General features: G+C 38.7%; 1 protein-coding gene across 13 annotated transcripts in view; it reads left to right on the top strand.

Annotated features, from left to right (window-relative positions):
- Positions 1 to 24290, top strand: part of PTPRM (protein tyrosine phosphatase receptor type M) — a 511840-nt gene that overhangs the window by 203113 nt on the left and 284437 nt on the right. For all 13 annotated transcript variants that reach the window (XM_052787185.1, XM_052787177.1, XM_052787176.1 and 10 more), the window contains one exon: positions 7450 to 7743. In XM_052787185.1, the coding sequence (XP_052643145.1) occupies positions 7450 to 7743 (294 nt within the window). The remainder of the gene's footprint in view (positions 1 to 7449; positions 7744 to 24290) is intronic.

Genomic DNA, 24290 nt, shown 5'->3' with positions numbered 1-24290 from the left:
TGCAGCTGTATCTTTTTTTTTAATCCATTACCATCAATACATCATGAAAAATGTACATTTACCCATATTGCATGTAATGCTTAGTGTACTTGGGAGTTACTGATGGCTTAATAATAGTATTTGTAGAAACAGTAGTGTAATTACTCCCCACTCTTTGTTGCAAACAATGAACCTAATTCTCTTCTCGTTTACGCTGGTGTAACTAAGCTGACTTAAGCGGAATTTCACTGGAATTTACATTGCTAGGATGATAGGAGAGTCAATCCTAGCATTTGTAAGTTAAAGAGAATCAGTTCTTCAGATCTGTTGTGCTCTGTTTCATTCTGGTTACTGAATTTGTAACTCAAGTTGCAAATAAGTAAATCCTGCAATGGAGTTGGGATTTTTTCAAAATATCTTTGCTTTTAAGTAGGGACATTTGCACAGTAGAGTAGGTTACAGCTCTGTACAACGTTCATTCTACTTCACTGTAGACATAGTTTCACTAAATAGGAATTTATTCTAAGTAGATTCCAGTTACTTTCTTATGTAAACCTCTTTAAGGTTTGTAGTGCTGCTGTGGCGTGATGTGGTGTGGCACTGGAGACCAGGTACCAGAACTTTTGAAATCAGCGGAAGGGCCACTAGTATGAGGTGCTGCAAACCAAACCTGAAATCGCAAAGGAATAGGAATGAAATCTTGAAGATGAGAGATATGTAAGAAACTGCCAAATGTTCTTTTTTTTTCTTTCTTTTTTCTTCTTTTTTTTTTTTAATCTGAGCAGATATGGTTATAGCAAGGTTTAATCTGAACGGAGGGAAAAAAAAAAGGGGGGCGATTAAAGAGCTGTCAGTTAATCCCATGTTATCTTATTAAAGAACTGTAAACATGAATATTGTCAAGTTAATGAGCAACAAGCCTGTCAGTGAACAATTAGTCTGGCCTTAAACAAGAAGGGGGAAAAGGGTTTTTTTTTGAAAACTTGTTTGTGTTATCTTATATGCCTTTTAGAGGATGGTGAGATAAAGTATTGATTGCTCTATTTAAATAAATCCTGAAGGGGAGGTTTTCAATTTGCCCAAGTGTTTGTTCTGATAGGAAAGGCTGAAAAGACAAGTGCCTTGTCATTGTGTGTGCTCAAACTACACAGTATCCTCATCTAAGTTTGTCAGAGAATTGGATTGAAATGTCACTGTGTCTAATGGGAGACATGAAATTGGCCTTGTCAGATCACCCACTTATTGTAAAAAACCAGCAGTTTCTATCTAATAGGTGGCATAAAAGTAATCATATTGAGCAAAAGGAAAATAGTAGGGTGGAATTGATTAAATCTATTTGGTGAAGTAAATTGGACTTCTACATACAGTTCCTAGGTTGAATTTTTCTAATAGTGGGCAGATCCAACACAGATGAGATTTAGGAGAACTGAATGAGCCTGTCTGAGCAGACATCAGATTATTACAGAGTTCAGACTGCTTATTGAGTTCAAACAGGGTAAACCTAGGTGTCAAATTGGTTAGAAGGAGTTTTGTTAGGTTTTTAAGCGAGGGCATAGAAAGGTAGCCATCTGTAATGCTGGCAGCTTAAACGTCTGCATCTTTCCAAGTGGAAGATTTAACACCGGTAATAGAACCAAACCTCTTCTGGACCTCTAGAGCAAAGAATTTATTCTAGAGGGCAAAATCATTTTGAGTGCAAGACACAGTAAGAAAATATTAACAGTTTCTTATCTGTGGTATCAGTTGTTCTCATACATTAAATATACACAGGTACTTAATGTCTGTTTTCTCTCTCCGTCAACTAACCCTTCATGCTAGATCCATCAGTCTGTCTGTACTCCTTTTTTACAAACAGTGCTGGTATTAGGAATTATTTTTATGGTTGCCTGACAATTCCTATCATGAAGTCCTGCTTTCAGAGGCTCATATTTTGGCAAACTGACTTCAGGCTGATATTCTCCAGTGTAGGTGTGTGCCACAGCCTGAAGGTTTTGAGAAACCTCCAGCCAAAACAGTTGAGAGAGATAGTTCAGCCATCTTAGCAAACTTGCCATAGGAAAGTGCTGAAGACCTGGGGCTTTGAAGCAGGAATTTTTTTTCAGGAGGGTAATATTTATGTCAAGAATACGTTTCTTCTGTTTCTGTGAAAATCTGTTTTCAAGTATAGTCAATTTACAAGCTACTAAATAAAACCCACTGAGACCCTGAGACTTCTCTGAGTTAAACTCTCAAATTCCCCCCAAATTCTAGATACGGTGAGTGGAATTTAAATGCAAGCAATGATCTGAGCTCCTCTGGGACAGGCTGGATCCAGGCACAGGAATCAAAAGCTGTGAGCTTACCATTCCTGTGGTTTTAGTATACAGCCCTATACCTCGCTGAGCCCTTGTACTGTGAGGGTAAGATGGTGAGATGCATGATGTGGATAGCAAGGGGTGCAAGAGCAAGAAGCTGCATACTTGGATGAGGTTGTTAGTACTGGGACTGAAAGGTATGGCAAACTGGGAGGTGTTTAGAAATGAGAAGTGAGATAGGTGAAAACTGGGACTGCATAAGCACTAAAAACTAGGGATAAAGACGACAAAGTGTGAAGATAAACGTACATGCATATGCAAAAATATGTATGTGTGTATATACATATATATGTATGTAGGGGATGAGGATGCGGGCCGAGGCCTGTGAAAAAGGGAACTGTCTGGAAAGGGGAACTGTCTAGTGCAGGAGGGGAGAGGAAAAGCAGATGCTAGGGAGAAGCATGATTAGAAGAACAGCAGCAGACAGGAAGGCAGGGAGAGGAGCAGGCAGAGAGCTTGTAGATACAGCCTGGGGTAAAAAAACCCAAACCTGGAGTGGGAATTTAGTGGTGTTTGGAATGTGGGGGTGGTGACCATAGTTTGGGGAGAAAACAAAAACTGAGCAAAGCTGAGAATAGGAAGAGTATATGGATTTAGACCACTTAGGTAAGCAGATGTGGATGGATGGAGTGAGAGCAGTGCAGGCTGATGTGCCACTGTCTTAAAAGAGAGTTGGCGAGTCAGGAGTGGGAAGGTCAGAGCGATTGGGTTTGGGAGGAATCATGTTTGGGGAAGGGAACAGTTTGTGCCTAGTTAGGGATGGGAGGTAATAGTACTGCTACTTACTACCGGGTTTAGCTGAGTATCTACAAATGTCCAACTAATTAGACTGTACCTGCATAGGCTTATCTGTATAGTACAAGGACACTTGTTTTTCTGTAAAGTTTCAAAATATGTATAAAATATAACAATGACATTTTCTTAAAATGATGAATTTACAAGTAATTTTAAGAACATTAGGATACTGGGTCAGGTCAACCTTTCATCCTGAACAGTCTCAGTAAAGGAATAGTGTAAAATTAGCTCATGTGTTATGCATCATACCATTTAGAGGTATTGTTTAATTAAACAATTAAATGATTTGGCAGGAATTATTTGAAGACTTTTTTGAAAAAATACTGCATGAAGAACTGTGATGTTTCAAAATCATTGCTGTGTCTTTTGTTATCAGTAGGGGTATTTGTTGCCCTTCATCCACAATTAAATGCTGCAAAATGGCACTGCTCTCCATTGTTTCCAAAGGGATGGAATCATTTGCATGCTCAAAAGAGGAGCACAATAATACATATATCTATGAAAAAACAAAATAGAGAGGAAAATGGAAGAAAATATTCTTAAAATAAAGCTGTTTAGTTGATTTCAAGACTATAAAATTATAATGATTTGATTAGTTTTATAATAATTAAGACGTTATTAATGTGGACATAGCATCAGAGATGATTGATACCTTATTTTTATCACTTCACCTACTCATGTTGTTCTGAACAGTATCACATGGGAATATCGTGGCACTGTCTTTCTAACAGTTACTATGTGAGTATAAAAAAATCAGCTTGCAGGATAAATGTTTCTTCCCTGTTCCCCCGCAAATGTAGCATGGTTCCATTCTCCCACTCTCTCACCTCAAAAGAAAAAAAAAAATGTTGTGATTACTATTGAGGTAGATTTTTTTTCATTTTTCAAGTTAGCTGTTCTGAGCCACAGAGAAGAAATGTCTATTTTTTGTGTTCTATAACTCAGTTAAATCTCAGAGATTTACATTATCTCGACTGGCATCTCTGTGTGAGGCCTTTCCCCTCCCTATAACAATTTTAAAAGAACTGCAAAACATAAAGATGTTAGGATCTTGTAGAAAATATTTGAAAATTTTGTATAATTTAAAGTACAAAGCAGTGTAAATAAGAGTTGCCATTTCAAGTATGTTTCCAATTTATATAGAAGCGCATAAGAATAAATAGTTTATATGCATGTACAGCTAAATTTCTTTTTATCCTCTGCATAAGAGAACGGCTGCTCCTTATCATAAAGGCTTTGTCTTTTTCTTATATTTACTGTAAAAAAACCCCACATTTATGTAGGGTGACATTAGAGCATCTGCCTAAAGCTTGTTGTCATCTGCAGACCTCTGGCTTTGTAAGGTGGCCACTATTTTCTTTCCATAAGGGATTATGCCTGTCGCCATTTGTCACAGAATTCAAGAAGTCACCTGTCTGTCCAAAGTCTAAAAAGCATTACATTTGAAATTATGGATAAACTTACCTTCTTTTTTTGAGTTAATATTCTGTTTTAAAAACCTATCTTTAAGGGTTTCACAGTACTGAATAGCTTTGTTTACTTGTTTCAAGAAAGATCTACAAGGAAGATCTCCTCTTTAAGCTAAACCATCATACTAAACAGCCACTGCTACAAACTTGTTTCTGCAATCAGTTGAAATTCCTTCCTTGGATGTACACAGGTCTAAATTCACAGGTCTATTGTACTATTTTCATAAAGGTATTAATTGGAAAATAATTTGCATGGTATTTATTTGAGACTACCCCAGTGGCCACCAGTAAAACTGCTTTTAGTGAAAGGTGGTGGTGCTGCAATCTGGTACTTACCTGATTAAGTGATGCAAACTCCTCAGTATCCTAAAAAAATGAAATAATTCTGCCTAAAGAAGGAAGAAATTAGTAAGTCAGAAGAACAACTTTAATACTTTAGTCATGAAATCAGCTCATTATATTTGGTAGTACGCTGTTTGTATTAAATTGCCTGCTTAACTCTGGGTCTTATGTTTTTAACCAGTCACTTAATAACGAGCATCGTGTTTGTAATGAAAGGTTCATTTTATGTAACCTCAATCTCTGGTAACAAGACTAATTTTAGTATTAAAATATGTTACTAGTATTAAACTGCAGTATATGCAGGCTTTGCTGAAATAATGCAGCTTGCATTAACCTTTTGCACTGTGGTCACAAAGGAATGAAAAATATGCCCTGAGGGATAAAAAGACAATAAAATACTCTCTATTTCAAGTACTTGTAATACTTGGAATGAATTGGTGTAACCACTAACCTTAGTGACCTAACTCCTGAGTTCACATTTTGAATGGCACTTTAGCAGCCTTTAGTAGCATTTGAAACTTGAAAGTAATTAACTGTTCTTTCAGCATGGCTAAGTAAATGCCTTAGGATGCTCTATAAAAGTTCCATTTCATGTCTTGGTTCACAAAACAGCCTAATGATTTAAATTGATGCTAAATCATTTTGAGTCAAGTCAGAACTGTTTCCAGACATGCTATCACTGTAGGAAGTCGTAGTTGATATACTTCAGGAACAATAATTTCAATAAAACTGCATTGTGTGTCTAACCAAAAGATGACATCAGTTTGCCATATATTGCTACTGACATATAACGGTTTTCTCCCTAGCGTTATGAAAATGTAAACAATATTCTTTTCTTTATGAACTGGAATCTACCACAACATATAAAGCTATTTTTGTGTCTATTCCAGTCAGTAATAATTAGTAGACATCTTTGGAGAAATTCTTGATTGTTGTCCACTATATCATGTTCTTCATGACAGTAATCAGTTAGTATTCTTAAGATGAAAATATACAATGCCGATGCCTATGTTTGCTGTTTTGTGGTGTCATATTTCAGCAATTACTAACAGATTGCACAGATTGAAGCTTACATACAAATGTACAGTGCTAATTAGAAACGCTATCTCTCTGAGGCATAGCTGATCTTCAATGTACTTAGTGCTCTGTGAGTTCTCTTTCTGTAAACGAAAAAAGGTAGCATAACATAGGATAACTACATGTTTGTTAAAATAGCAATTCTGCTATTTCTCAGGAAATATTAATACTTACTTCCAGAGTTCCTTTCTCCCTTGTGCTTCATTCTTTTATGTTTTTTGCTTTGACTCTGACTTAGAAGTCCTTGAGAAAATGATGAAATATATAAATTCAACTTCTTTTCTGTTTGACTACCTATATCTCAACACTTCGGGAAATGGTTAGCAGAAAAGGATAAATCTGAATCTACAGCTTAGGGAAGACAGATGTTCTACATTCATTACGTATTCTGTGTAGCCTTAAGAAGGTGGAAATGTTTGCTGATAGATATGTTAAGAATATTGGATCAAACAGTGCCTTATTACAGCAGCCTGTTTTCATTCTACTTGAATATATTTAACCAATGGGAAGGTGAATTTTATGCAGATGTGATGTGTGAAACAGCAGAGTAATTTCCTGGTTAAGCAATAGGAAAAAAAAGAATTTCTTATTTACCTTTAAAAAGAGATGATGTCAGCAAATTATTTCTGCAGTCTGATTTAAAATGGGATGTCCATCACGTGATAAATAAAAGTCGTTTTAATATTTTACTCACTTTTAAAATCTTTAGAATGCAAACTATCAGGAGATCACACACGTGCTTGCTCTGTGAGACAGTACTGCTTCTGTGTGATAGTGAAAATAAGCCATTACATGAAATGGAGTCAGACTTATAGTAAAGACTCAACAATTCCCCCAGCTCTCATTTAGAAGCTCTTTCTGTTTAACCAGGATATAGGACTTGAAAAAATACTATATTTATACTGCTTGCACAGAGTCTGAAAATATGAAGGCTGAGTAGTAGTCTATGAGAAATAATGAATAAAAAATTCGTTTTGTTTTCATGCAGAAATCAATGTTCTGGCTATGTCTAAGGTCAGACTACAGTATCAATTTTAGCTTAAAAATGTTAGCTTTGAGTAGGATTTATATTTACATCCAGTAAGAACAGTATTTTGATAAGAAAACATGAGATCATCTTTCTTTTTAAATTGGAAGTTAAAAGTTGCCGTGTAATGTCTAGTTAATAGAATTCCAGTTGTACCTGGTTTGAAGTTACATGCTATAAAACAAAAGCTTCATGTTAAAAACTCCCAAGTGCATAAGCAAAAGAGTTTGCATATTGCAGTTTATTGGAAATAAGTTAATCTCTAGTGATGATTTCTTCATATCCATATTTTTATGCAATCTTCAGCTCTAATATAGTACAAAACCCATTGCTTATTTGAATGTTTTAGAAAAAGAAAAAATGCCAGTATAATTATTGCTGCTTTTTGTAACTTATTGTGCTTCAGAGCCACCAGTTCCCATTGCTCCACCTCAGCTGTCCTCAGTTGGTGCAACTTACCTGTGGATACAGTTGAATGCCAATTCCATCAATGGGGATGGACCCATTATTCAAAGGGAAGTTGAGTATCGAACTTCAAGTGGAAGTTGGTATGACATACAGCCTGTGGACTCCACAAGCTATAAGATTGGGCACCTGGATCCTGACACAGAATATGAAATCAGTGTATTACTTACAAGACCAGGTGAAGGAGGAACCGGATCTCCTGGCCCAGCTCTGAAAACAAGAACAAAATGTGCTGGTGAGTACTCAAAAGTGATTGGGAAGTTGTCAGCATCGTTCTAAGGTTGAAAATGTAAGTTATTTCAATAGCAGTTTTTATTGTCTACCTTAAATCAGCAGGCTGCAGGAATTAAGACTGAATGCTTTTAAATATAAGCTATTAGCATTTGCCAGCTACAATGACCTTGAAACCAACCTTCAGTGCCACTGTAGATTGTAGATGAAATCGTGCCTATGCATGCCTTAAAGTGGTCAGTGTAGAGTGCTGTATAAATAAACAATTTTTACTATCAGCTATGCACTGAGCTCTCTCCATTTCATTACACCCCTCTCTTGCTGGTGTATATCTGGGTTTCAGGTTAGTTCATCCTTTTTTTTTTCTTTTTTTTTTGGCTAGTATCCCAAGCTTGATAGAAATTTTGTTTGTTTTGGAGTAAGTTTCTTTTTTCCTTTTTTCAATGTCACGTATATCAAACTTGTAGATAAAGTGGAAAGAGATCCTGTATAACAGCAAAAATATGCACTGTTAAGCCTCAATTAGCAGGTGAGGTTTAGCAAAGGACTGCTTTCTTGAGTGACTGGTAGCATGTCTTTCGTTAAATGAGATAGTGTGATTAGTGGTGCTGTGTAGCAGTCTTGGCTCCTGTTTTGGATGTTATAATTAATAGTGCTGACCTCTGACTGTAAAAGGATACAAAGTAGACCTATTATACCAAAGCATTTGTACGGTAATTTTCAGGAAGAGTGGCAGTGATATTAATTTGGGATTCAGCTGCTCAGAAGATAATAGAGTATACTGTGACCTGGAATTTTTTTTTTGTCATTAGTATTTTCTCCCAATATTTTGAATCTTCTTTCTGCTGCTGTAAAGTTGGTGGAAGATGAGCGGAAGTGTACATAGAAGAAATGGGACTAAGCAAATGGTATTAGCTTATTGATCCTAATCTTTTAAAGCATGGCTTGGTGTTACTTGTCTTTTTAACAGGAAAAATTACATACTTCAACAGAAATAATGATGTATTTCCATTGCATATGAAAGTAAAGTTACTTTGTAAAGTTAGCTGACCACCTGTCAATGGCTAAATGGCATTTCAGTTGAAGTGATTGGTGCAATGTCAAACAGAATGAAATATAGTTGCTGTCAGAATCCCAGTGTTATGTTTTGAAGATGCACGCTTATACAAGTACTAACTCTTTGATATTCTTTTTGGTTTTTTGCTTCCTCTCATTGCTGGAAAGAGGTTTTTAATGAAAAATATCAAAAAGCAATGCAGTTAAGTTATAATAATAGTTAAGTATTTAGTATTTATAAGATTTTCTTTACTAGACTAAGATAACTTCAGCTCAGTTAAAAGTGAGGCATAAAAATTAGAGTTTCCATCAGGAGGGTTTCTGGGTCACTATGCCTTTCATAGTAATGTAAAATTATTTGTCTAGACAAGGTAAGTATGTATTTAATACACAAGTATTTCAGTTATTTTAAAATTAAAACAGTTTTTCTCATAGTTTGATCATCTGCTTATATCATTAGATAATGTAACATCGGGTGCTGTGTAAGTGAGCCTGTCTGTACTAAATGGTTAGAGAGTGTGTTGGGTTGACACCAGCCAGCAGCCAGGTACCCACGCAGCCGCTTACTCAGTCACCTCTACCAAGGGACAGGGAGAAAATGGAAGGCAAGAAGACTCATGGATTGAGATGAAGACAGTTCATTAGGTGAAGCAAAAGCTGCGCTCACAAGCAAAGCGGAAAAAGAAATGTATTGACTATTTCCCATCAGCAGTCAGATGTTGGGCCGCTTCCTGGGAAGCAGGGCCTCGGCAAACATAGTGGTTACTTGAGAAGACAAATGCCATAACTATGAACATCCCCCCTTCTTCTACCTTTCCTTCAGCTTTGACTGCTGACTGTGACATCATACGGTATGGAATATCCCTTAGGTCAGGTGAAGTCAGCTGTCCCTGCTATGTCCCCTCCCAGCCTCTTGTCCACCTCCTGTCTACTCGCTGCGGAGGGCGGAATGGGAAAAAGAAAGCCTTGAGGGTGTGCAAGCACTGCTCAGCAACATTCAAAACACTTGACAAAACCTTGTTTTAGTCACAAATCCATACATAGTCACAGCGCCATACAGGCTGCTGTGAAGGAAATTAACTGCATCCCAGCCAGACCCAGTAGAGAGGGAAATCCAGAATTTTAGTTACATTTAAGAACGTCATATGCTTTCTGGTCTTTTCAGTGGTACATACTGCTGAGTATTAAAACATGCATTCAGTCTCATAAACTACTATGTACTGAAAGTATTTTATTACCTGTAACATCTTCTAATACATCAGCATTATTTGTGTTTTCAGTAAGCTGAACAGTAACCCTCTTAAATTAAAAGCAGAAAGTGATGGCTGACTGAAAAATTTAAATTGAATGATGATATTAAATCTGTCTCTACAAATTGGCTTTTTTATAGCAGAAGATCCTGCTTTGAAGGTGTAGTGGTTATTGGTTAACTGTTAGCAAGTGACATGCTAATAACTGGCCCAAGGGCTTAAAAAGAGATGCTGATAAACTAATGACGGTGTAATTAAGCTGGGTAGGAGTAAAATAATGCCAGTCTCCAAAGCATACCGTAGAATTAATAAAACAGGAGTCTTTAAGAGAAGAGTCATTGCACCTTTTTAATTACTGTGATAATTGTATGCTGCTTGTCTGTTCCCTAGGGGTCTAGTGAACCACTTGGAGACTTGAAGCAGTATGCTAGACATTCTCCAAAGCATTTGAAATATGTTTTCATTTTAGCAAAATGAGATTTCAGAGGCTTGTAATAGACAAGTCTTATCTGTAACTTTAGTAAATAAAAGCATCTATAATTAGAATGCAAAGAAAAAAAGTCTCTCCAGAGACTCAGTGAGCATCACCCTCAGTGAGCAGTTACATACTTTCTAAAGTGCTTTGCTTCCTTTTGATGAAATGTAATATAAATGTAAGTGCTCTTCCAGTGTAATGTTCAGGAAAGCCGAGGAATTACATTCAGGTCTGGATTAGATTTAACCTAGAACGTGGAGTTCAGGTTTGAAAAAGAGGAGTTTAATGGATTTTGGCTATTGTGAACCACATTTGAGTCAGACTTAGAAAAAAGGGCTTTTCTTGTTTCAAGGTCTGAAATCGAGGCCGCCCCAGGTTGTCTGGAATCACTAGCTGCTGTACTCAAAGCTCCCTCTTCCCACAGCTGTCTCATATGGTGTTATGAACCTAGAAGAGTGCTGCCATTTAAAATAAAAGGAGGGCAGTGGGAGATGGGACGAAAATTCATGAGGAAGTACATGACAGAACATTTCCATTATACAGTATATCTCAAATTACTCTGATGTACATTTTCACTCTGGTATAGTTGTAAAATAAGAATTCCAGAGTAGTCACCCACAATTGGAGTTATTTAGGGGCAGGATATCAGAATGCTTCACACTTCAGACACCATTATCTGAGGAATAAGACTATTAGCTTGGTGTGAGTCTCACCGTGCCAACCACTGCTATAGAGACCTCAACCACACAGCCACTGCTAGCAGCTAAATAGCTGCACAAATATTTAAGCCAAAGAAATCACTTTGTATGTAAACACAGAACCAACAGTGGCTCTGCCGTGTGGGATATAATAAGTTTGAGGACCTGAGAATCAATAGTTATAAAAAAACCCTGTTACCCTTTACTGAAATAGATTGGGAATCCTCTGTTGTCTGAAAAAGTCCAGAATCAAATCTTCTCTAAATCTGACCCCAAACCAGTAGAACTGTCCATAGTAAAACCTAAGCAGGAACATTGAAGGATTAATAAGGTAGACTATGTTTTGTAGTTTTCTCTTACCCATATCAATATTTCCATGGGTAGAATTATTTATTTCAGTGCTTTGCAACATGTTTTGTTGTTGACATGCACTGCACGATGCAAATCTTGACCCAGTATGTGTCCCTGCACTCTGATGGTGAGACAGTGGCCCAGTTAAACAGCCTCCTAGAAAATCCAGAACTGCTAAATGAGCTCCTGCAAATTTTTTTTTGCTATGGCCTCTCTATTAGAAACTTTATTTCTGTACAGTGTTGTTCCTTGAATCTGCTGGTGAACAGATACAGCTTAAAGCCAGCTACCTTAGGAAGAAGAACTAAAATAAAATCCTCTCTCCTGCTAAGGGAGGGGATGTTTAAGGCCGCCTAGGAAAAATCATTGTCTTTTTCTCATCATGTTTCTTTTTTCACTGTGACATTTGGAATAATCCTAGAAAATTAGCATCTTTTCCTTTCCTGAGCCAGAAAACTCTATTGGAATTTAAGAAAATAAAAAAATAACAAAAAGACTGCCATGAAAGAAACTTCTGATAGAGTGTCCCCAAATTGTGGGGGGCTTTTAGCAGTCAGAACTCTACTTCTCTGTGCTAAGACACACTTATTGCCCTGCAGTATTTGCAAAAACAATCACTGTCAATTTAACCAATAATTTTCCAGGCAGAGAATTCACACATTCCTCATACAAGGAAGTAACAGGAATGTTTTAATTAACATAGTTCGTTTTGCTGTTTCTTCTACCCCATCACCTGAGCTTGTCAGGAGGAAAGCTGTTACTCCCAGTACAACTGAGCTCTTACATCACTGCTGTAGGTTAGTTGTGAACTGCCTCGTTACTCCTAGAAGGCTTGTTACAATCTGGAAGAACAGAGCAGAGGAACTCTTTAAATCCCCAGTCCTAAAGATTATTCTTTTTCATTTTATTAATTTTGCTCACTGCTTTGGCTTCAGCTGGGTGATTTTCCAAGATGTCAGAATTACTTCGCTAGTTCTGTGCTGCCCAATGGCATCCACTGGCATTGTGAAAAAATCTACATGTGCCAAAATGCTCAGTGATGGAATGAACAATCCTCCTCCCTCTGATCCATTAAGACCTCATCTCCTGTTACCAGATCCTGAAAATGATCAGACATGGACCAGAGCAACAACCCTATTTTCACTTGGGAATGCTAACCAAGTTCCCTGTTTTCTCCTTTTCATTGCTAAAAGGGGTGCATAACTTACAAGCATAAAAGGTCTATAGCCACTTGAAAAACTGTATGGAAATACAGTATTCACATAGGCAACATGGTTCACTTTGTTGAAAATCGTAACCTGATTCAAAGCCAAAGTACAAACCCCTTAATCTTCCCCATCTACCCATTTTAGATAGTCCCTACAAATTATACAGTACTTTACTGTCATACGCTCTCTTAACTGCATCAGGTTGCAACAGGCAGAAGTATCTTTAGGCAGGTTGTATGGGCCAGCAACTGTCTTGAACCCTGCATGCAAAGTCAACATGCTCAGGTACGCCAACGTACGCTCAGTACATGCCAGGCCATCAAATCCACACAGTCCAATAAGCACGGTTGTCCTTTTCCTCCACCTGGCAGTACCTGAGGTGGCAGGTTCTCCATGCCACCACTGTCCTCCTGCCCCATGACATGGAGCACCTGCCAGGTCCTACAAGAAGGACAGTCTGCAGCCCCTAGTGTATGACATTCTGAATACTCAATCATCTTTGCAGTTGGTCTTCCCTATTTTCCACCCTCCCTTCTTTTGTCATTAATTCTGTAGTTAGTCTCTCCCTTCGTTAGTGTTCGTGCCCTGGCCTGTCTTGCATCTCAGTGGTACTTACTGCTTATTTCCATGCCCTTCCCCATTCTATATCACTATTAGGAAAGATGAGTTCCTTCCTAAGAACTTCTCTAGGTTGAAACAGTGGCTGCCTTTCTCTGTTGTTGCAGGCTTCTTTGGATCTTTTGTCATTTTCGTCTCAAGAAAAGAGGAAGGATCTTTGTGTCACTGGGAATTAAGTTCTTCCTTCCTGTTGCTATACCTTAGGGGACCACCTGGAAACAGGTTCAGTTTTTTTCAGGCATAGAACGAAGTCTTAATGTTGCTTAGTTTTGTGATGATAAGACAATGTCAACTTGAAGCCATACTGCAGGTTCTTTTGTACAGCTGTTTCTCAGAACTAAGCAATTTTCTCAGAAATTTGAATCAAGGTTGTACAGCAGTGTTGTATCAGAGTTAGACCTCAGATCACAGACACCTGAACCCTGAGGAGGAGGGTTGGAGATATTGCACCATTTCATTTTCCATGGAAAAATTCAATATTTCTAAAGTCACCATTCCAAACCTGAAGCTGTAATAAACTTGCAGTGGTTTAAGCCCAGCCGGCAACAAAGCACCACAAAGCCACTCGTTCACTCCTCCCAGCCGCCAGCCCGAGTGGGATGAGGAGGAGAAAATATAAAGAAAGACTTGTGGGTCGAGACAAGGACAGGGAGGGATCACTCACCACATATGGTCATGGGCAAAAACCAGACTCGACTTGGGGAAAAAACCAAATCAATTTAATTTACTACCAATCAAATCAAAACAAGGATAATGAGAAGTAAAACCAAATCTGAAAACACCTTCCCCCCACCCCTCCCTCCTTCCCAGACACAACTGCACTCCCGATTTTCTCTCCCTCCTCCCCCCCAGTGGCACAGGGGGATGGGGAATGGGGGTTGTGGTCAGTTCATCACACCTTGTCTCTGCCACTCCTTCCTCCTCAGGGGGAGGACTCCTCACTTTTCCCCTGCTCCAGCGTGGAGTCCCTTCCATGGGCTGCAGTCCTTTGCAAACTTCTCCGGCGTGGGTCCTTTCCACGGGCTGCAGTCCTTCAGGCACAGACTGCTCCAGCACAGGCTTTCCTGTGGAGTCACAGCCATCTTTGAGGGCATCCCCCTGCTCCGGCGTGGGCTCCTCCCCGGGCTGCAGGTGGGCATCTGCTCCCCCGCTCACCTCCACGGGCTGCAGGGGCATCCACGTCCTCCAGTGTACCTCACATTCCAATCTCCTCCCCTGCTGCAGGTTCCCCTTCTTAAATCTGTTCTCCCAGAGGCGCTACCACCATCGCTGATGGGGTCGGCCTTGGCCAGAGGCAGGTTCAGCTTGGAGCCAGGGAAGCTTCTAGCAGCTTCTCACAGGAGCCACCCCTGTAGCCCCCTCCCCCAGTACCAAAACCCTGCCACACAAACCCAAAGCAAAACTTTAGTAGCAAGTTGCATTCTTTTATCTGAACAGGAAGTCCACAGTAAACCATACATTTCATGTATGGTTTTATTGTGAAAGTAAGTTACAGTTTTAATAGAAATTTGAAATGAAGAATACGTACTGTAACATCCTTTCTCCTAATGTCTTTCTGATATACAAATAGTTCCCATATAAGGTCCACTTTCTCATAAGGAAGGATGGAAGCTAGTATTGGATTTTCTGCAGTCTAGCAGGTGCATCACAGCTTTTGGATGTGTAGAAGGTAAGCTGATAGATTTTAATAGAATTCCAAGAAAATATTACCTGATGGGATGTATGTCCATGTGTCTCTGTCAGTTGTCACTTAGCTCTGATTAGGAAACAAAAAAATGCATCTTCTTGGAAAGGGCCTTATTGAAAACACAAACGATGTCCAGCTGTTACTACTATATGAAAGTTCTTCCTTGGCAGCTACTTGCCTGGAAACAAGTACCCAGGTTGTTCCTTACTGAGCTGATTTCTTTGATGTTGTCTTACAAAACAGCCTTCCCTTGTGTTATTGGAGATCTTGGGTCAAGGAAAAACAAAATAATCCAAATTCCTCCCATAAAAAATTTTTCAATCCAGTTCTCCTCTCCTTTATCTCACAGTCTAAAATTCCCCTCTGGGAGTCCTTTAAGTCCATGAAAGCAAAAAAAAATGCAGTAAACGGCAGTGAATACAGCTGCAACAAATGCCACTCCTATCTTCAAGAAGGGCAAGAAGTAAGACCCAGGGAACTACAGGCTGGTCAGCCTTGCCATAATCCTGGGAAGGTGATGGAACAACCCATCTTGGAAACGATTTCCAGGCACAGAAAAGGACAAAAACATGATCAGGAGAAGTCAGCATGGATTCACAAAGGGGAAGTCATGTTTGATGAATCTGATAGCCTTCTGTGATGAAATGGTTTGGCAGGTGAGGGGAGAGTAGTGGAGATACTCAAAAGCTGTCTGGACATGGTACTGAGCAGCCTGCTGTTGTTGGCCCTGGTTGAGCAAGGGTGGGGTAGGGAGGGTTAGACCAGATGGGCCAGTCCCTTCCTGGCTCAACCATTCTGTGATTCTGAGTTTTTGTCAAATGCTGGGAAGAGGAGCTGTCACCATGTTGTCTATTAAATTCACCTGGACTCCGCTTTTACAAGCAGAGATGTATCATATCTCTCCACCGTATTCCTGTCCTTCACCGAGGCTCTATGAACAGTGAGGTACAGCATGATGGAAAGACTCCTTACCACAGACAAAAGTTCGAGTTCCACCACATCATTCTGGATGCTTCTTCAGATTTGTGGTTGCCAATGATAGGGAAAAATAAACATCTTCTTTTAGAAAATAAAACATTATCCGGGTATCTGCCCTGTCATCCCAAGTGTATCTTTCTTTTGCAGGGGAAATTGCAGGTTGGTTCTCCATTTAGTGAATCTTCAGCCAGTGCCCACAAACACTTTTCCTAACATCAGCAACTGAGCAAGCTAGTGTTATGTAGAAATTACTAACTCCTGCACTCTTGTGTGTCTTCATCAGTCCCTAAATACAGATTTTTGGTTCAGTTACAGCATCCAGAGGTCTCCCTGGAAAAACAGAACATTTTCCCTCCCTACCACCTGAAGGGGAGGGCAGGAAGAGGACAGGAAAACTCCTGCAAAGATCTAGGTCTGTTGGCCCTCTCTCTGACACATATGCTGGAGCGTATATGGAACATAGACACATTCTGGTGATGATAAGGACACGGAGTATGAAACCTGACTGTCAGATTGGCTTGTTTTGAGGAGCTCCTCGTTACAATGAGGAGAAGCATTTAGGATTCTTTCCTGATAATTATAGCTGGATTAATATAGGGGTGGAAGCTGAGTGTTTGTAAAAAGAACCGCCAGGTAGTACTGTCTTTGGTTGTGTGAAAAGCAGTCATATAAATGGAGACTTAATTCTTCATTTCATTAGATTCCCATTTCAAAACATTTGCAGAGGAAGAAATTAACCTGCTCTTTGAGACAAATGAACCTTCACCATCTTATAGCAAACCTGAGGGGCAAAATTATTAACTTCACATCTGCCAGGTAGAGGGAATGTGAAGAAAACATAATGACCCTTGAGAAAAAGTAGATTATACGATTTATCTTATGACATATCTCAATCTCCAGTTTTTTTGCAGTCTCTTATTAATTATAAGGATAAGCTCAAAAAGCACACACACAAAAATTATTTTACCCAACTTTGATTCAGGAAGAATTTCTCAGTATGGAGTGAGAAAAACCCAGCAAGTTGGGAATGTACTGGTTATAAACCAAAGACTGGTATGTGGGCACTTTAATAGAAGTGGTAAATTAGGTATACTCGTGAAAGGTATTGGTAGGCATTTGTCGTGGTTTAACCCCAGCCAGCAACTAAGCACCACGCAGCCGCTCACTCACTCCCCCCCCACGCAGTGGGATGGGGGAGAAAATCGGGAAAAGAAGTAAAACTCGTGGGTTGAGATAAGAACGGTTTAATAGAACAGAAAAGAAGAAACTAATAATGATAATGATAACACTAATAAAATGACAACAGTAATAATAATAGGATTGGAATGTACAAATGGTGCGCAGGGCAATTGCTCACCACCCGCCGATCGACACCCAGTTAGTCCCCGAGCCGCGATCCCCCACCCCCACTCCCCCCAGTTTATATACTGGCCATGACATCGCATGGTATGGAATACCCCGTTGGCCAGTTTGGGTCAGGTGCCCTGGCTGTGCCCTGTGCCAACTTCTTGTGCCCCTCCAGCTTTCTGGCTGGCTGGGCTTGAGAAGCTGAAAAATCCTTGACTTTAGACTAAACACTACTTAGCAACAACTTAAAACATCAGTGTGTTATCAACATTCTTCTCATACTGAACTCAAAACATAGCACTGTACCAGCTACTAGGAAGACAGTTAACTCTATCCCAGCTGAAACGAGGACACATTCCTTAGTAGTATTCTGTTCTGAACAAATTGAACATAAACTGTTCCATGGATGCTTTGGTTCTCTCTTTTCAGAAGTATTACTGCAGATTTAAATAAATACATTGGTGCTATATTATTAAAAGTAATTAGAAATACAGAAAAGGGAATGCTTTGGGTATAGGTGCCTTCCCTGTAAGTTGCACAGTGCCTTGAATTTATCCTTAACAACTTTCTGCTGAGCACTTTCTCCCCTCTTCTGAGGGCAATTTTCACATCAGTTATTCCAGTTTTTGCATCGTTATGCAATACTGCCTTCCAGTTACAGGCAAACTTCACTTCATTATTAAGAATGCTGATCCTTTGGCAAAAGCATTAGCAAATGAGACAGGAAAGAATGGCTTTTCATCTGACTTAGTCAATGGAGAAGGTCTTATCCAAAATCAAAGCAAAATCTCTTATACATTTGAAGTGGCCAAAGTATATTTACTTCTTCAGTTTATTTCTAAAAGAATAACTAATTCTGCATGCCTGAAGGTGTGTATGTGCATGTATACATACATGCACACACATATATCCCCATCAATCCTGTTCTCTTTTTCCTTCGTATATTTGTATGAATGTGTCACCCCTATGACCAAAGGGGATTTAGGCTCTAAAGAACAGGGTTTGTAATTAAAAAAATGGTTGACTGAACTTCTGAGCCATCTGTTTTAGGAGCCAGGAAAATAAGATGTCCTATAGACAACAGAAGCCCAATTTCTGAAAGATTTGTCTACTAAATATCACCACCTTATGATGGTAACCCCATTTTCTCTTATGACAGACCTGCTAGGCTCTTGCCTTGCAGCACCCAGTTAGCCAGGAATCTGCTGTCAAATAGAGTATTTGATGTTAGACTTCTGCTTGTGTGACCTCAGCTGCCTCAGTGAGGGCACTAGTTCGGCGCTCTCTCATCTTCTGGAATTAAATTTTGGCAGGACTGTGTCTAAATTTGACTGTGTTTAAATTTGAAACAAGTTATTTCGATGAATTTTGCCCATGGTTTTAAAGGGTATTGGGAGATGGAAATGGATGAACAGACAGGCATGCTTCTCTGTTTTATTATTTTAAGGCTCACTCTTTTGTTTGACACTGTTAGACTGTGTTCTATCTTGCCAAGCAGCTTTGTCCAGTTGTAAAACACATAACTGGACAATTCTGTTGAAGCATCTGTGAAGCATGAAGCATCCAGGAATTATGTAGAAACACTGAGATACTTAGGTTTTGAACCTTTTAGTTTTCTTTTGTTTTAAAAAAATTGCTTATGAAAAAGTAAAATCAAAGGTTTGCAGAATGAATGGTATGTTAATTCTACTGCACTTCAAAGGAAAATGAACAATGACACCACTCAGGTGCTTCCATTTTTTTTCAGTGCTTGGGAGGCATTTTGGCTTTGCAAAGCTATTTGTTTTACAAATGTAGAATTGTATGCAGAATCCAGTCCAACCTCCTGAAGGTTCCCAGGAAGAAGAGCTGGTGCTGTGAGTTCTAGCTTTTCTGGTACTACCTTTGCCATAAGGTACAATTACAAATTTATAGCCTAGACTATAGACTAGGTGTCTAGTTTGAGACCTGAAATCAGGGCAGATCCTGATGAAGAAATATCCTGACTTTGGAGGAAAAAAAATTCTGTCTTTTTCTTCAGGGTGCTAGGTCACTGCAGTGCTGTAAATAGGTGATGCTGTCCTACAGTCCAAGGATCTATTCTGGTCAGCAGGTGTGCATCATGTTTCTGTTTACAACTACGAAAAATAAAGTTGAGACAGTTCAACAAGTGCTAGACCTCCATTTCTGTAGACTTAAAAGAATAGTTTTGTTTGGTAATCCATCTAATTACTGCTGAGTTTTTGGTTAGGCAGGGAGGGGCATCCCTGTGGAACTGAGATTCTTCCAGACTCTTATAGGCAACAAATGTTTGAGGGAGGAAAGCTGCTCTATATTCTTTTTTGCTACCCTGTACCTACGTGGCTAGATGGATTCTGGCCCAAAGAAAATAAAACATTTGACTATGAAGACATTGAGCAAGCAAATACTTAATTAAATATCTAAAAGGAAACAAGAAATGAAATGGGGAAATGCTGTGCATAGCATTATCGTGAAGTCCTGTATTAAAAGAAAAAAAGATGAGATTAAAATAAGACTGCCAATGAAGTTAATGATTTAGGGCTCTTGCATATCAGTATTCGTGTTCTTTCTTTCATCCATAAGGTGATCTTTTTTATAGTGAGAAATATGACCAACCATCTAAAATACTTCTAACAATTGTTTTTTCAAATCTATACTTCTGATGTCTGCATTTACCTGTCTTTCAATATATACCATCCTTTGAGCACCCATTTTATTATTTTAAATATATTAAAAACTATCTGTGCATTTAGTTCTCACTTACTCATTCTGTTAAGCTTTGATCCAGTTCCTGGTAAGGAAAAAAGAGGATTTTCTTTTGGGAAAGGGAGAGTTCAGTTTTATCCATTAGTTCATGATTCAGAACTTTCAAAAAGCTCTCTGAAGGTGTTTTGGTCCACAAATTTTGCAGTAGAAAATTATGTTTATAGTGGACTGTTATCTTTTAGTATTATACATATAGGAAAATGCATGTAAAGCAAAAAGACAATAATAGGTGTTTACTCTTGACACACAGAAGTGCCTTTTCATTTCTAAAAATTTATGTTCTTTGGAAACAAAAATCAAACTGTCTGTCAGTTGCTCTTTGTTTTGACTGTTTCTGCAGATGTTTTGTTTGCAATTAGCTTAAAAAAAAAACACCAAAAAAAATGTTCAATAATTTACTTAATTACTGTTGTACAGCATTGAATTTGAGAGGATGAACCAATGTGTAACTGGCATGTTTGGCCAAGTAAATGAAAAAAATAACTTTTAATGACCTGAGCATAATTATAGATGACTTTGGAATGACAACTGGCAAAAATTGTACTGTAATTAAATTTCCATTATAAAAGTTTCATCTTTTTTGTCTGACAAGTAAGGCTAGATTGTGAAGAGTATTCATTTATAAGAGGAAGAATTAAAGAGCTATAATTTATAATTCAGGGTAATCAATGAAAGCATTTCTTTTGTCAAAAAACCTTTCACTGACAAATAGCATTGCATTGTTGTTTTAAAAAGAAACTAAAAACTCTTTCGTTATTTTTTTCACTTACTGTAAAAGATGAAAAATTCTGGTGGTTGAATCAAGTCTTGCAGTAATTCAGAGTAATATTTTTCAGATAGGGCTTCTCAGTCTGTTTTTCTCTTTATTAGCATTAACTTTGTCTCATATCTAAGACTGTTCATGAAGTAGGATCTTTCTAAGGCCATCTTATCAAGGTTCTGTTTAATCTTGAACAGACCTGTTTCTAGTACAAGAAGTGATAACATATTCTGATTTTCAAACTTTCCAATTATTGATTGAGATGGACCTGATGTGCGGAAAACAGACTTCACAATCAGTAAGATTGTGAAGTAGGTATGTTCATTCAGTGCTGGGCAGCACGGGGGGTAGTCCCACCAAAGTCGTGCGCGCCTGACTCGGCAGTTTGCTTCAAATTTATACAGTCAAGTGTTACATATACGTAGAGTTTCACAATACGCCTATACATATGCATGACCTATCCCTGCTTCATATTAAAATGCGTTCCAAGAGGTCATATCCATAGTCTCCTCTCAACTGCGCTTGCACAGTGCCTCCTTATGGTGGTCATCTGGTGGTTGCAGAGATGAAGATAGACGACTCCTCTTCATCACCACTAGTAACCTCTTTTCTTGCGCAGGCTCAGTGGTTTCTTGGTATTCACCCAAGCCGCAAGGCCAGTCTTGGCTGGTTCTTGGGGCCAGCTCCTGCTTCTTATCAGGAACTGTCTCTGCCTCAGCTAATTTCAACAATGTAAGTGCTAAACATCATCTTTTCATCCCCCTTTATTATATCTACTGAGATTCTTTTGCCTCCCCTTGTCTCAGACCCTTTGCTTTCCAATACTGGGGTCTCAAAGAAAATGAATAAAAACATTATGAGGCTATCCTGTTCATTTCTACATAATCTTTCAAAGGGAACTCCAGCAAAGATTATTTTTTTTTAAAATGTTGGCATCAGGTTTTCAAAGGCAACTGCAAAGCTCAGAGTCACTCTCATTTGACTAAAAGATGGGTGATGCTTCTTCCATACACTTGTTTGAGCTCCGTATTTACAGAAGTATTTTGTGTGCTTTTGTTATCACTGTTAATTAGACACAAGTCTACTCATTGTACACTGATTCCTCTTACTATACTATCTGTTCATTATTTAAACAAAGTGTATATGCCATTAATCTCAAAATACGATTCTTACATACACAGAAAAGTTGGACTCTTGACTAAGTAAAAATGCCTTTTGTCTTAACCTATGAATCTGTTAAAACAATGAATCTATTTCTGCTCCATTAGCATCACAGAATAGTTTGGCATGAATCTTCCAAAGCTAATATATTTTATTCTGTGTTACAGTGACATATTCTCTGCTAAGCAATTAATGTACAATATTGTACTGAGTTCCTAAAACAACTGACTTGAAGATAGGTTATTTTCATAATGATAATTTTCAGGGACTGTCTACTAAAATTCAAAGTGATCATTTACTTCTGTGTGTACTACCACTTCACTGTTAGTCTTTTGACTTACAGACCATTGCTTATGAAAGCAGTCAGTGTTAAGATCTTAAAATCTGTCAGAAAAGTTCTGTTCTGGATTCATTTTCATGCTCTGCAGTAGCTGCCTCCTGGATGTTACTGCAAGTTGCTGAGGCCAGTTTGTATATCTCTTTCTTTTTGTTCAGCCAACGGGCTGTAATCTCTGCATTTATGCACTGATTTTTAAAACTATACAATTTGCAATCAGACAACATCTTAAGGTTTTATTCTGCATTTGGAACTTTATAGATGCACAGTTCTCTAGTGGATCAGTCTAGAGTTTTTTCCTTAAAATGAAAAGGTTTGAGCTGTCTTCTGTTATTGAGAAGTTTTAAGTGGCATGGGCCTAGATGTCTTCTGTAACACTTGTAGTCTAGTATCGGTTGCTTTGACAAGTTGAAATGCTGCAATGACAGGGCAACACAGTAATCTGCCTTTGCAGTGTCTTAAAGATGCACGAAGAAGAAAAAGGTAGCCCTCAGAGACTTCTGTGAATGCGAGTACATCACAGATCAGCATAAACATTTAATTATTACTTCATAAGGGATAGCTTAGTATCTTGATCAAAAATGGGCACATCTAGTACAGCTGAGCAACTGATTGGAGCAAATCTTTGTGAAGTTCTTAGATCGTACATAAATGGTGACTTATTTATTTCTCAGATTTACAACTTATAAATCTAGATTTATTTTTATGAGCACAGGTAACCAATTTCTTTTTTTGTTCTTAATTTTTTTGCACAAGATTATTTCTGGCCCTAAGGGGATGGTGGAGCTATTAAATGATGGTGGAAAGACATGTAACATTGGATAAACTAATTTTAAACTCATTCTCAGAAAAAGCTGAACTATGTTTGCTAAAATTTTTCAGCATGATGAAAGAGGAAAAGTGTGGGAGATTTCATGGAAAATGGGGGACATTTCTTTGAGCCTGATTATTTAGAGTTAGCATAAGCAGGCCGCAGTTAGCATGAGTGGGCCGGAGTACGTGACAGCTGCAGTATAAACGGACTTTGAACCACCAGAAAAACAACGGACATGAGGAACTTGGACAGTGGAGCAATTAATAAGATAACAGAACTGCAGAGGCAAGAAGGAGCTGCAAGAGCTTTAACGCAATTAAGAAAGCTGTCATTTTGGCTTAGAGCATTTAACTGCGGGATGGGGACTTAGGAGTTGGTTTGTATCTTTGTTAAAAATCGGGGTTTCTTTTATTCTTGTGTATTTTATTAGGTATAATGTTGCTTTTACTGTGTTTAATTAATTGTGTTCATAGATCTTGTAGGTCACCTTGACCAACATGACAGGTCAAGATTCTCGGTGCATTGCAACCGCATCACAAAGCCCATGAACCGGTAGACAGGACAGCTATGACTCGTGCAGCGTGCCTGGCCAGCAAGCGCATGCGTGATAGGCTCCCCATGTTGCAACTGAGGCGGATTTTGGCACCCGCTGGCCACGTGTGCTGAAATCCGTTCCTCTGCAAATGTATAAATACCGGGATTTTCCGAAGAGCATCAGGCTGGTGTACGGCAAGGCCATCGTTGCCTCCATGGGGACGCCCATGCAAAGCTGGCACCTACCGATTGCTGGGCTGAGTTTGCGGTGCAAGACGGCATGCAACATTGCAGAATCGAGCTGCTATTGATTTTCTATTGCTAGCACATGGTCATGGTTGTGAAGATTTAGATGGAATGTGTTGTATGAATTTATCTGATCACTCTGAATCGGTCCATAAAGCTATACAAATAATGAAGGACCAAGTTCAAAAACTGCAGGTTAGTGATTGTTTGGGATAGTTAGACAGGCTGTTTACCCACTGGGGAATTATGGGATGGATAAGAGATC

The sequence above is a fragment of the Harpia harpyja genome, chromosome 5 (genome assembly GCF_026419915.1).
Source record: "Harpia harpyja isolate bHarHar1 chromosome 5, bHarHar1 primary haplotype, whole genome shotgun sequence".
NCBI lineage: Eukaryota > Metazoa > Chordata > Aves > Accipitriformes > Accipitridae > Harpia > Harpia harpyja.
Note: the sequence above shows the minus strand (reverse complement) of the source record. Positions and strands in the feature narration are given on the sequence as shown.